This window comes from Geotrypetes seraphini, chromosome 4 (genome assembly GCF_902459505.1).
Source record: "Geotrypetes seraphini chromosome 4, aGeoSer1.1, whole genome shotgun sequence".
Classification (NCBI taxonomy): Eukaryota; Metazoa; Chordata; class Amphibia; order Gymnophiona; family Dermophiidae; genus Geotrypetes; species Geotrypetes seraphini.
In genome coordinates, this window is record NC_047087.1 from 131,736,988 (window position 1) to 131,749,852 (window position 12,865).

At 41.8% G+C, this 12,865-nt stretch overlaps 1 protein-coding gene across 2 annotated transcripts in view; it reads right to left on the bottom strand.

Moving 5' to 3' along the window:
• PRDM15 (PR/SET domain 15) overlaps positions 1-12,865 on the bottom strand; it is a 354,917-nt gene that overhangs the window by 116,948 nt on the left and 225,104 nt on the right. For both annotated transcript variants that reach the window (XM_033942187.1, XM_033942188.1), the window contains one exon: positions 4,999-5,133. In XM_033942187.1, coding sequence (XP_033798078.1) covers positions 4,999-5,133 — 135 coding nt within the window. The remainder of the gene's footprint in view (positions 1-4,998; positions 5,134-12,865) is intronic.

Consider the following 12,865-nt stretch of genomic DNA (forward strand, 5'->3'; position numbering starts at 1 on the left):
TCCCTCCTGGCCCAATATTGTCGGGGAGTCGGCGGTCCTTCGGGGTGGGGGTGCGAGTGGTCCTGCCGAGGGGAGAAGAATCGGACGTCGAGGGGGGGCATCAGGCTTTCAGGATGGGGACAGGACTTCAAGGGGGGACAGGCAGATCTTCAAGGGGGACAGGCAGACCTTCAAGGGGGGACAGGCAGACCTTCAAGGGGGGACAGGACTTCAAGGGGGGACAGGCACGGAGAGGCGGGGCAGTGCACCGAAAGTCAGGGCGGGTGAACGGTGAGTCGGGGCAACCAGAGGAGAGTCGGGGCAGTGCACCGAAAAGTCAGGGTGAGTCGGGGCAACCAGAGGAGAGTCGGGGAGGGCGAAAGGAGAGTCGGGGTGGCCAGAGGAGAGTCGGGGAGAGCGAAAGGAGAGTCGGGGTGGCCAGAGGAGAGTCGGGCAGCATGCGTGTTATATGCCTGAGCGCGGTATAGAAAAGTTTTTGTACATATCATCGTGATTTCTGCGCGCTATACCCCTGTGCGCGTTTTACAATGGTGCGCGTTATATCCGCGAAAATACGGTAGTAGCTTCATCAAGTACTCCTCTAAGACTGCAGCTACAGTCTTTACAATGAGTAAATCAGGTCCATTATCAAGTCTAGACGGTTTTTCCTTATTTCTTATTATGCTAATATTCTATAGATTATTTCACCTTTTTCGTGCACCCCCTATTAATTGTGGATTAACTAACAATGCATAAAACAATTTTTTTTGTCTATTTTGAGATTTGTGTGTAATTTGGAGGAATTTTTTTCCTCTTTCTTTTGCATTGTTTATCCTTGTATGATTACAATAATCATATAAATTTGAAATTTCAATAAATATAGTAGAAAAAATAGAGAACGAGAAAAGGTTCAGAGAAGAGTGACCAAGGTGATAAAGGAACTCCTCTCATATGAGGAAAGACTAAAAAGGTTAGGGCTCCTCAGCTTGGAAAAGAGATGGCTGAGGGGAGATATGACTGACATCTACAAAATTCTACGTGGTGTAGAATGGGTACAAGTTGATTTTTTTTATCCAGTAAAGCTATGATTATGTTTTTATCTTTTCACACAGCAGAATGGAAAGCTACTTTATCCCAGTTCCAAGAAACCGGCTCTAACTGCATGGAAACTCAACAGTTGTCTTGCAACCCACCTTTTCTGATGATACACAATGTCCTTCAAGCTACCCACAAACCAGCAACTCAGAAATCTTATGCACTCAAATGTACTCTTACTGAAAATGGTTTGTCTAGAACTGAAGAGAGAAAGTAACTAAGACAAAACACACTGTACAGAAACAAAATGAGGAGATGGTTGTGTGCCAAGCACCAGAGAGAGAATCTCTTCCATTTGAGTGCATAAGATTTCTGAGTTGCTGGTTTGTGGGTAGCTTGAAGGACATTGTGTATCATCAGAGAAGGTAGGTTGCAAGACAACTGTTGAGTTTCCATGCTGTTAGAGCCGGTTTCTTGGAACTGGGATGAAGTAGCTTTCCATTCTGCTGTGTGAAAAGATAAAAACATAAGCATAGCCTTACTGGGTCAGACCAATGGTCCATCAAGCCCAGTAGCCCGTTCTCATGGTGGCCAATCCAGGTCATTAGTACCTGGCCAAAACCCAAGGAACAATATTCCATGCTACCGATACAGGGCAAGCAGGATGATCTCCCAGTGGAAGGTGTTTCTCCACAGAGAGATTGAGCAACCAAGTGTACCATAGTGTACCTGGCCATTTTGGAGCTAAGAGGATCAGGGTTGCTAACTCCTGAATCACTTTGCAAAGGACTCTGGAAATTAACAGGAAAGAGGGACAAGCATAAAGGAGTCCTTTTCTCCAAGAAATCTGAAAAGGGTCTTTCTGAAGACTGAGTGTTGAAGGAAGTCTGGAGCAAAACTTTTGACACTTGAAATTGTGGCCTGTGGTGAATAAGTCAATATTTGAACTGCCCCATCAGAAAATCTTTTGAATTGATAATTGATTGAGTAGAGAGAGAAGGGCAGAGTGGCTGAGGGCAGGTGGAATTTGTATGTGTGTGTGAGAGAGAAGGGCAGAGTGGCTGAGGGCAGGTGGAATTTGTATGTGTGTGTGAGAGAGAAGGGCAAAGTGGCTGAGGCCAGGTGGAATTTGTGATTATAGAGACAGGAGAACAGGGTGGCTGAGGACAGGTGGAATGTGGGATTTGTATGAGAAGGAAAGAGTGGCCAAGGGCAGGTGGAATCTGTGAGAAGGACAGAGTAGCTGGGGGCATGTGGGATGTGTATGAGAGAGAACACCAGAGCAGCTGATGGTAGGTGGGATTTGAAGAGAGAGAAGGGCAGAATGGCTGAAGGCAAGTGGGATGTACAACAGAAAAAATGAGAAAGTGAGAGTGGCTGAGGGCAGACAGGATAAGTGTGAGATGGAGAAGGGCAGAGTGGCTGAGGAAAGGTGGGATGTGTGTGAGAGGGAATGAGAAAGGCAGAGTGGCTTAGTTTAGGTGGCTGAGGGCAGGTGGGATGCGTGTGAGAGACAGAAGAGTAGACTGGCTGAGAACAGGTGGGATGTGTAAATGAGAGAGAAATGCAGACAAAGCGAGAAGGGCAGATTGGCTAAGGGCAGGTGGGATTTGTGAGTATGAGAGAGAGAAGGATGGCCGAGGGCAGGTTGGATGTGTGTGTGCGAACTTGTCAATAGAGACCAATCAGATTTCATGTTTCATTTTCCTAGAAAAAAGATGAAACTATATTGGTCACTATTTTTTTTTCACTCAGTTTGTCATTATTTTTTTTCACTCAGTTTGTAAAAAAATGACATACCACCTGTCAAGGGGCCAGTTTACAAGGGGGTGCTGAACATTTCTCAGCCCAACCAAGAAGGGAATGATGTGGAACCATGCAACACAAGTTATTCCACATATTTACTTCTAAATTCAACACACTTGGCACATCATGTCTGAAGTTTCTGTAACCCTTCCAAATAATACTCTGGTGATTAAGAAAGCAAAGACAAGAGCTTTTTTTAATCCAAGAGAACAACTGTTATCTTTTAGGGCAATGGAAACTTCTTCATCAGCCATTTCTTGTGTACTGAAATATTCAGACATGTCTTTGAAAATTGAAACAATTACTAAAAAATATTGGAAACTTTTAGCTACCCATGAATGCTTCCATACTATGGATTGTATCTTGTTTTATAGCAGAAATAGGAATAGCCATTTCTTGTGTACTGAAATATTCAGACATGTCTTTGAAGATTGAAACAGTTACTAAAAAATATTGGAAACTTTTAGCTACCCATGAATGCTTCCATACTATGGATTGTATCTTGTTTTATAGCAGAAATAGGAATAGCCATTTCTTGTGTACTGAAATATTCAGACATGTCTTTGAAGATTGAAACAATTACTAAAAAATATTGGAAACTTTTAGCTACCCATTAATGTTTCCATACTATGGATTGTATCTTGTTTTATAGCAGAAATAGGAATTTGAGCGATATGCAATTTGGGTATATGGACTCAGTATGTGATATTGAAAAAAAGGACATTTCAAATGTGGGAGTGTAACTCAGGGCAAGTCACTTAATCCCCCATTGCTCCAGGTACATTAGAGTGTGAGCCCACCGGGACAGATAGGGGAAAATACTTGAGTACCTGAATGTAAACCACTTAGGCTATAGGTGGTAAATAAATAAAATAAACGTGCACTTCTAGTAATGCGATTTATGTGGGACACACTATGAGACAATTAAAGACTCGAGGGTTTGAAGACCACTATAATAATGATCACCAGAGGGGGGAAGAACCCTTTATTCAACATTGCATCAATAAACATCATTCTGGAGCTGAGTTACGGAGTGCGGTAATCGATTGTTTATCTATCTCTAAATGTCGTGAAGACTTTAAAACTAAACTGTGTCAAAAGGAGCAAAGATGGATATTTTCTCTGGACAGTTTTGTCAGCTGGTTTGAATTCTCACATTGAATAGTTTCCACCTTATTGAACAATTTTTGTTCAATGAAAGGTTTTCCAAGGTTGCATCTTCTGGAAAGCCAAGAGATGGAAACTTCCATTCATGTAACTGAGCCCCCATGATGATCCAGTGCTCAGATTTATGCACCTTGAAGTGCTGCTTAGTGAGATTTACAGATAATGATGTTTTTAAAAACTGTTGGAGTTTATTTATGCCTATGATAAGCCCTAAGACAGCAATTTATAAGTCTTGATTTTTCAAGTTTTGAGCTGTCACTTAAGTTTGAGATTTTTATCTCCATCAGTGTGATTTATTATAAAGATTATGCATATGTAAGAAAAATCCTTGATGGCACCACTCAAAGTGACGCAAAACACAGGGGAACACAGTTCCACTTGCTTTTATTATTGTCACAGTTCCACTTGCTTTTATTATTGTTACCACTCAAAGTGATACAGGCAACACATATTAATTTCTGGATAGTTAATTGAACTTGTGTTAACCTAAGTAATTGTATGTGAGATGCATAAATCTAACTTATTTGGAGATATTCCCCTCCCCTAGGAGATATACTTTCAGAGAATATTTAATCTCTACATCACTCTAAGTCAGCACAATCAACATATATTTCTAACAAGTGTCTGGCTTTTCTCTTGTTCTTTGTACTTTTGCTCTGGGAACTGGAAGTATGCTGAAATTATACTAGGCACTATTCTTACAATGACAGCTAGCTGTCAAAAAAACAGTACTGGATACATCCAAATGTGATAGAACAGAGGGATTCAGTAACTGCATACCTCATTTAGTTTGTCTTTGAAGAACTTGATAGAAAGGAAGAAGACTTTGCATAAAAAGACAACAATAGAGAAAAAGACACTATATTGAAAGCTGACCTGTTAGAAATATGGAGCCACAGACAAAGGGCATGCAAAGACTGGTCTTCATTATGATTTATGGCCATATTATTCCAGAAACTGTAATTCATTCTATCTAATCTGACATTATGTTGTTCCTAAGACCAGAATTACCTGACATCTTTTACAGCTGTACTTATGGGGCTCAGAATCAGCACATTCATCAGAATTGTCCTCGTTGTCCTCAGATGAGATCCCAATCTTGCCGATGAACTCCTCTCGCTGCTGGTCATCCATCAGTGCAATGTCCTAAGGAGAGAAGAAAAGGGGAATGCTCTATACTGTCCTCCCAAAGAGCATTATAATAATGCTCCATTTCCTGTACCACTTAAGAGGAAAATTGTGCTATCTACTGATATAAAAGCTGCATGTCAGCCAAAGGGAAAGCAATCCCTGTTAGCCAAGAAAGAAGTACAGCACTGAGAACAAGTTTGTGAAAACCAACTATAATAATGAGAATTACAGGTTTGTTTGTTTTTTTATCAGGATACCCTTGTTTAACTGAAACCAATCTTATGCAATCAAAATGGTATGAATTGAAGAATTTGGTATTTTTGAGATACAACATTTATAAAGTAGGAACTGTAAGACTCATTCTGAATCAGTGTGTGAAATAGTATGCAAACCTCTATCATCTTTAGCAAGGAGAAATTGTGTGATATGCCTGTCAGCCAGCAGATGTGGAGACAGAGATTCTATACCCTAAAAGCCAGGGCATTGTGAAGCCTTAGCTGTTAAGTATTTCAAATGAGAAAGCAGTGGAGATACATAATCTGTTTTCCTTTAAATGGTATAATAAATGTCAAATAATATAATTAGAGTAACTTTGAGAACATGGGAAGAAACTGTTCCTTGAAAAAACATGAAACTCTATCTTCAAACAAGAAATATGTGAAACAACTGGGGCAGGCTTATGGACTGGTCTGGTAAGACTAAAGGAAAGAAAATTAACAGGTAAGAAACATTTCTCCTTTCTTAGCCTCCTTACCAGACCAGTCCAGAACTTCTGGGCTGTAGCAAAGCAATCCTTAAGAAGGATGGAAAATTCATAATGTTCCTCTGAGCACCTCAGACCCAAGCAAAGCTTCTGCTTGTGCCACCAAGGTAACTCTATAATGCTTTGCAAAAATATGGAGAGACGACCAGGTAGTTGCTTTACAAATATCCTTAAGAGCTATGGCCCATGGTGGCTTTGCCCAAGAAGCAACTCTCTCTAGTTAAATGTGCTCAAAAACTTTGACAGGGTTGTTTATCCCTTAGAATATAAGCAAATGAAATAATTTATTTGAGCCAAGAATATATAGTAGGCTTAGATGTTGCTTCAGGCCCTGAAAGAGAAATAATTTATCTGATCATGTAAAATCACTGGTCACTTCGAAATATCTAAGGATGGTACAATATACATTATACACATGTATCACTTTAAATTCTTCACTATAATATCCTCTGGGGTTAGAGCTTTATTCAAATGAAAAGAAGAGACCACTTTAAGGAGAAAAGAGGAAAACTCCATCTTTTGTAAACCAAAGAAAAGGATTTCTACATGAAAGAACTTGTAACTCTGAGACACGTCTTGCTGACGTAACGGCTAACAAAAATATCACCTTAAGAGTAATGTCTAACTGTAGTTGTTTTAAGAGGTTCAAAAGAAGTGAGGTCCAACACCTTTAAAACTATATTCAAATTCCATTCCAGACAAACAGCACAAATTAATGTGAGCAAACCACCTGTGAAAACGAAATAGATCTGGATGAGTACCGTATTTTCACGCATATAACGTGTGCGTTATACACGATTTTTACAAACCGTGCATAACCTTGCGCGTTATACGCGTGAGCGCGTTTTACAACTTTTTTTTACATAGTTCCCCCCCCGACGTCCGATTCACCCCCCCCCCCCGCAGGACCGCTCGCACCCCCACCCGAAGGACCGCTCGCACGCACTCGCACCCCCACCCCGAAGGACTGCTCGCACGCACTCCCACCCGCACCCGCACCCCCCACCCCGAAGGACCGCTCGCACCCCCACAGCCTCCCGACCCCCCCATCATGTAGAAGCTCCTACCGTTGTCCTGCTGCTTCCTCTTGGTGGTCCCGGCCCTTCTGTGAGCCCTGCGTCTGCGCTGCTTCCTCTTCCGGCAGTCCCGCCCTTTCTCTGACGTCAGAGAAAGGGCGGGACTGCCGGAAGAGGAAGCAGCGCAGACGCAGGGCTCACAGAAGGGCCGGGACCGCCAAGAGGAAGCAGCAGGACAACGGTAGGAGCTTCTACATGATGGGGGGGGGCAGGAGGCTGTGGGGTTGCGAGCGGTCCTTCGGGGTGGGGGTGGGGGTGCGGGTGGGAGTGCGTGCGAGCAGTCCTTCGGGGTGGGAGTGCGGGTGCGTGCGAGCGGTCCTTCGGGGTGGGGGTGCGAGCGGTCCTGCGGGGGGGGAATCGGACGTTGGGGGGGGGCATCAGGCTTTCAGGGTGGGGACAGGACTTCAAGGGGGAGAGGAGAGTCGGGGCGGGCGAAAGGAGAGTCGGGGTGGCCAGAGGAGAGTCGGGCGGCGACGGAAGAGTCGGGGCAGCATGCATGGTATACGGGTGTGCGCGGTATATAAAAATTTATTTACATAAATTACAGTTTCCCGCGCGCTATACCCGTGTGCGCGTTTTACACGGGTGCGCGGTATATGAGTGAAAATACGGTAAGTGACCCCTGAAACAAGACAAAGGTGTGACATGAACTTTCAAGATCACAAAACCAATTTTTATAAAGGCCATAGAAACATAATAGCTGATAAAGGTCAAGTGGCCCATCCATAGCATCCACTATCTCCTCCTTTCCCTAAGAGATCCCAAGTGTCTGACTCACACTTTCTTGAATTCAGACACAGTCTTTGTCTTGACCACCTCTATTGGGAGACTATTCTATGCATCTAACACCTTCTGTAAAAAAAAGTATTTCCTTAGATTACTCCTGAGCCCATCACCTCTTAACTTCATCCTATGTTCTCTCATTCCGGAGATTAATTTCAAATGAAAGAGACTCGCCTCATGTGCATTTATGTCTAAACGACTCTATCATATCTCCCCCTCTTGAAGAAAGGCTAATATCTGGCCAATAAAAGCTGCAAAGGGTGAAACAGATCCATCCACAGAGCAGGATTCAAACAAACATCAAACTCAAACATGTAGCAGAATATTTTCAAGCATGAAACAATGTCTAAATCATATCTTCAGAATACCTTTTATGCTTTAAACAAGGCGTCTCAAGAGTCAAGCCATAAGATGGAATGGATTTGGATTTTCCATTTGAATTGACCCCTGTGGTAATAATAATAATAATTTATTTCTTATATACCGCTATACCGTGAAGTTCGAAGCAGTTTACAATGGCCTGCCCAAATTGAGTCAAATGAGTTCTGCAATCCAGGGTTTCCTTGGCCAGTTCAGTCCTACAGGAATTACTGGCACGTGATGAGTCAAGATCCTTTGAAGTACTTAGCCCAGTGCATTGCATAAATCAGATGGTTCAAAGGGCAAGACTAACGTTAGATATCCAGGCCCTCAGATTCCAACTCCTTTTCAATGACTGAAAAACTGAGGAACTTCGGTATTGCTCTTTGTTGCCAAAGGATCTATTACCAGAACAACCCACTGTATGGTTATATGAATCAAGACCTTAGAAGATAATTCCCTCTCCCAAGTCGAAGAGAACACTTACTAAGAAAATCTGCCTGGGTGTTCTCCACCCTGGCAACGTGTGCTGCTTATAATACTAAAAGTTGGTTCCCTGCCCAAACCATCAAAAATTTTATTTCTCAGTCTATGGCTACAGTTTTTGTGCCTCCCTGCTTGTTGAGGAACATAACCACCACTGTATCGCTGGACAGCTCCCTTACTTTTCTTTTCAGTATACATAGCAGAGATTGAAGTGCCACCTGAACTGCCCTAAGCTCTAGAGGACTGATAGATCAAAATGCCTTGAACAGGGACCAAATGTCCTGAGCTCCTGGCAATGAGCATCTCAATCATACAAGCTGCCATCCATAATCACAAATGTCCAGTTGGGAGATCACAGATTTAGTCCTCATAGCAAATTGTGAAGACTAAGGTCTGATAAAAAGGATGGTCCTGCAAGACAATCACATCAATCTCCCACAACTGTGTGCCACCCCTATCCCTTTATTAGAAACTGCACTTTGCACATTCCATATTGTGGCCAAAATTTACCTCAGAGACTGACTCAAATCAATTAAGCCATCAAGTGAGAAGGGCTCGTATAAACTGTAACATAGCTCAGAGGCATGTAACTCTGAAGAGGGGGAGGTAACCCCCTCTTGGAATAAGAGTTGTATATCCAATCATAGCATAGTATTTGGTGAAAACGAGTCCAACTCTTGAAGGTGTAAATTGATTAATAACTGTATTCAACACTTAAAATACGATGGTTTACGAAATTTTCAAAAGTGCAAAAACAGAATAGTGATTGCATTCAGGATATGCTGAAGATTGTACTTAGCTTATATGCAAAAATGCAACTTCTCAGGGTCCCGACGCGGCCCCGTTTCGGCGTCTGCTTCAGGAGACCCCGCCAACCGAAAGTTAGATTTCTTGTCAACAATCACACCGAGTATAAGTGCTTTAACTATGATCTGAAATGCAAAGGCAAAAAGAAAAAGTAACATACACCAGATACAGGCGCTGAAGCTCAAAAGGCTACTGTAACTGTGCAAGATATTAAAATGTTAACAGCTAGCAAGTAGGCAAGAGACACAATATAAATACATACCGGTCAAAAAAACTGAAAAGTTCCATGCAACGGAGAACGCCGACACCCGCTCTGACTTTTAAAAAAGAGGGGGGAGGGGAACACCCAAGTGTGAAAACGTGATGACGTCATTCATTCATATTGCAGAAAAAAAGGACACTAAAGATTGTTGCTACAGATGAGACGCCAAAAAAGAATCAGAGAAATGCAAATTAAAAATCCATTTTTGTTCTCTCCTCCACAACATCCGGGCGATATCACCACCTCTAGGGCTGAATATGCAATCCAGCACTGTAAATGTGAGATCCTCCAAGGAATGATTGGCTTGTTGCCAATGTTGGACCAGCCAATGTTGGATCTCACATTTACAGTGCTGGATTGCATATTCAGCCCTAGAGGTGGTGATATCGCCCGGATGTTGTGGAGGAGAGAACAAAAATGGATTTTTAATTTGCATTCCCTCCACCCCAATGGCCTTAATAATGAAATCGAATGGGCAGCATTTCTCTGATTCTTTTTTGGCCATACTACGTCTCATCTGTAGCAACAATCTTTAGTGTCCTTTTTTTCTGCAATATGAATGAATGACGTCATCACGTTTTCACGCTCGGGTGTTCCCCTCCCCCCTCTGTTTTAAAAGTCAGAGCGGGTGTCGGCGTTCTCCGTTGCATGGAACTTTTCAGTTTTTTTGACCGGTACGTATTTATATTGTGTCTCTTGCCTACTTGTTAGCTGTTAACATTTTAATATCTTGCACAGTTACAGTAGCCTTTTGAGCTTCAGCGCCTGTATCTGGTGTATGTTACTTTTTCTTTTTGCCTTTGCATTTCAGATCATAGTTAAAGCACTTATACTCGGTGTGATTGTTGACAAGAAATCTAACTTTCGGTTGGCGGGGTCTCCTGAAGCAGACGCCGAAACGGGGCCGCGTCGGGACCCTGAGAAGTTGCATTTTTGCATATAAGCTAAGTACAATCTTCAGCATATCCTGAATGCAATCACTATTCTGTTTTTGCACTTTTGAAAATTTCGTAAACCATCGTATTTTAAGTGTTGAATACAGTTATTAATCAATTTACACCTTCAAGAGTTGGACTCGTTTTCACCAAATACTATGCTATGATTGGATATACAACTCTTATTCCAAGAGGGGGTTACCTCCCCCTCTTCAGAGTTACATGCCTCTGAGCTATGTTACAGTTTATACGAGCCCTTCTCACTTGATGGCTTAATTGATTTGAGTCAGTCTCTTAAATTACAGCTCAGCTATTTTTCTGACTCCTATTTGTAATATTGTCCCTGCTTATTGGAAACAAAATTTACCTCAGGCAAGTCAGACAATAATACAAACTGAGGCCTTTGCTGAAGGCTACCTTGGAATAATGGGGAGGTAATAAACGTATTGAAGAAGAAACAAAATAATGGGCTCTCCTAGGAACGGCTTTATAAGAATCTTACAATAAAAACAGAGAAAAGTTAAAGATCAGGTGATTTTCAAAGTGAGGATAAAGAAACTTCTATTACTGTCAAACATGAAACCAAGTCAGCTGGCATCAAAACCACACTTAACAGCAGTAAACGTTTTTTTTTTAGAGAAAGAAAATCATCTAAGCAAGAAGCAGAGGCTAGTATGCAATCTCATCAACTGGTTGGAGTGCTCCCAAGGATTGGTTGAGCTCTGCTTATAAGGTAGAACCCAGAATTCTAGAATCTGTCTCCACATCTGCTGAATAATGAGCACAACCCACAGATTTTGGGCTGGTCTTGTAAGGATGTTAAGGAAACAACTGGCCAAATATGACTAGGGTAACAAGCAAACCACCTTGCAGAGTAAATCTGCATGACTGTGTTTTGAGTATCGTATCATATCCTATTAAATATAAGGAAGGTTTTAAATTTAGCATTCACCAGTTAAGTTAGTGGAACAGTTTACAAGTGGGAAAAATTACTACATTGACTATCCAGAAGCAGTCATCTTGCCAAGATCATCCCAAGAACCTGAAAATCAAGAAGAATCCCAGAGTAACATTTTATGATCTGCAGGTCCATCTTACTGCAACTAATGAAAATGTGTAGAAAATGATGTTCATGGGAGGGTAGCTAGGAAGAACACTGTTCTCTAAAATGAACACTGTCTGCCAAACGTTCATCAATGAACTCAGATGGCCCACAAGACTTCTGCAATAATGTTCTTAGAACAAAATATAAAACCTGAAATTTTAGTGTCCTTGCCAGACCGATCCAGGACCGGTGGATTGTGCCTGTTGACCAGCAGATGGAAACAGAGACTTGTGGGCTCTGCCCTATAAGGGCACCATGCAGCCTCAAATGATCACTATTTCTCTGTCTCCAGAAGATGGTGATGGGCAGACAGTGCAACTACTGAACAGGTCTCTGCACAGCTCCTGAACTGGTCAGAGAACCACATATCAAGTTTAGCAAGGAAGCTATTTATCTAGCAGAGATCTATTTAATTGAAAATTAAAATAACAAAAAAGTGAACTGAGGATACTAGAGCCAAGAAAAAAACTCAAATGAGTCTGGGATCACTCCCTGCCCCCTCCTTCCTTGAAACCTGATGGCTGCTTAGTTCACCTAAGTATAAAGAGAAGATAGACCTGTCACATTGAAAGAAAACTTCTGCCAGTAAAGTTGTGGAAGTTTTGTTTCTGTCATATGAAGTTCTGGGGGCTAAGGAAGTTGCATGGTGAGGATTAGATAAATTGTGAGCCCACCAGGACAGATAGGGAAAATTACTGAAGTATCTGTATGTAAACCAATTTGAGTGTGGTTGCAAAACTACAAAAAAAGTGGTATAAGTCCCAATCCCTATCCCTATTTTCATTAGTTCCACTGTTGGGGCAGCTCAACAGGGCGGCTATTCAGCTATGAATAGTTTCTACTTTGTGCCAGGAAGCCCACAGCATTAGTCTCACTTTTTTATCACAGCAGATGTATCTGAAGTAGCAGTCAAAATACAAAGGAGTGGAAGAAAAAATACAACTCAAAATAAAATACTTTCTACTAAATATAAACACCAATAGACAAAATAATGGAGGGATATGGAGGAAAAAGCCTCAGACTCCGGTTGATCAACGCTTGAATCAGCTCAATCCAAAAAAGGTTAGAAGATTTATAATAGCACTACCCAAACAAGCATCACAGGCATAAAAAAAACTCCATCCATTCTACAAAAAAAACTTTCATACAAATTTTCAAAAAATGTCAAAG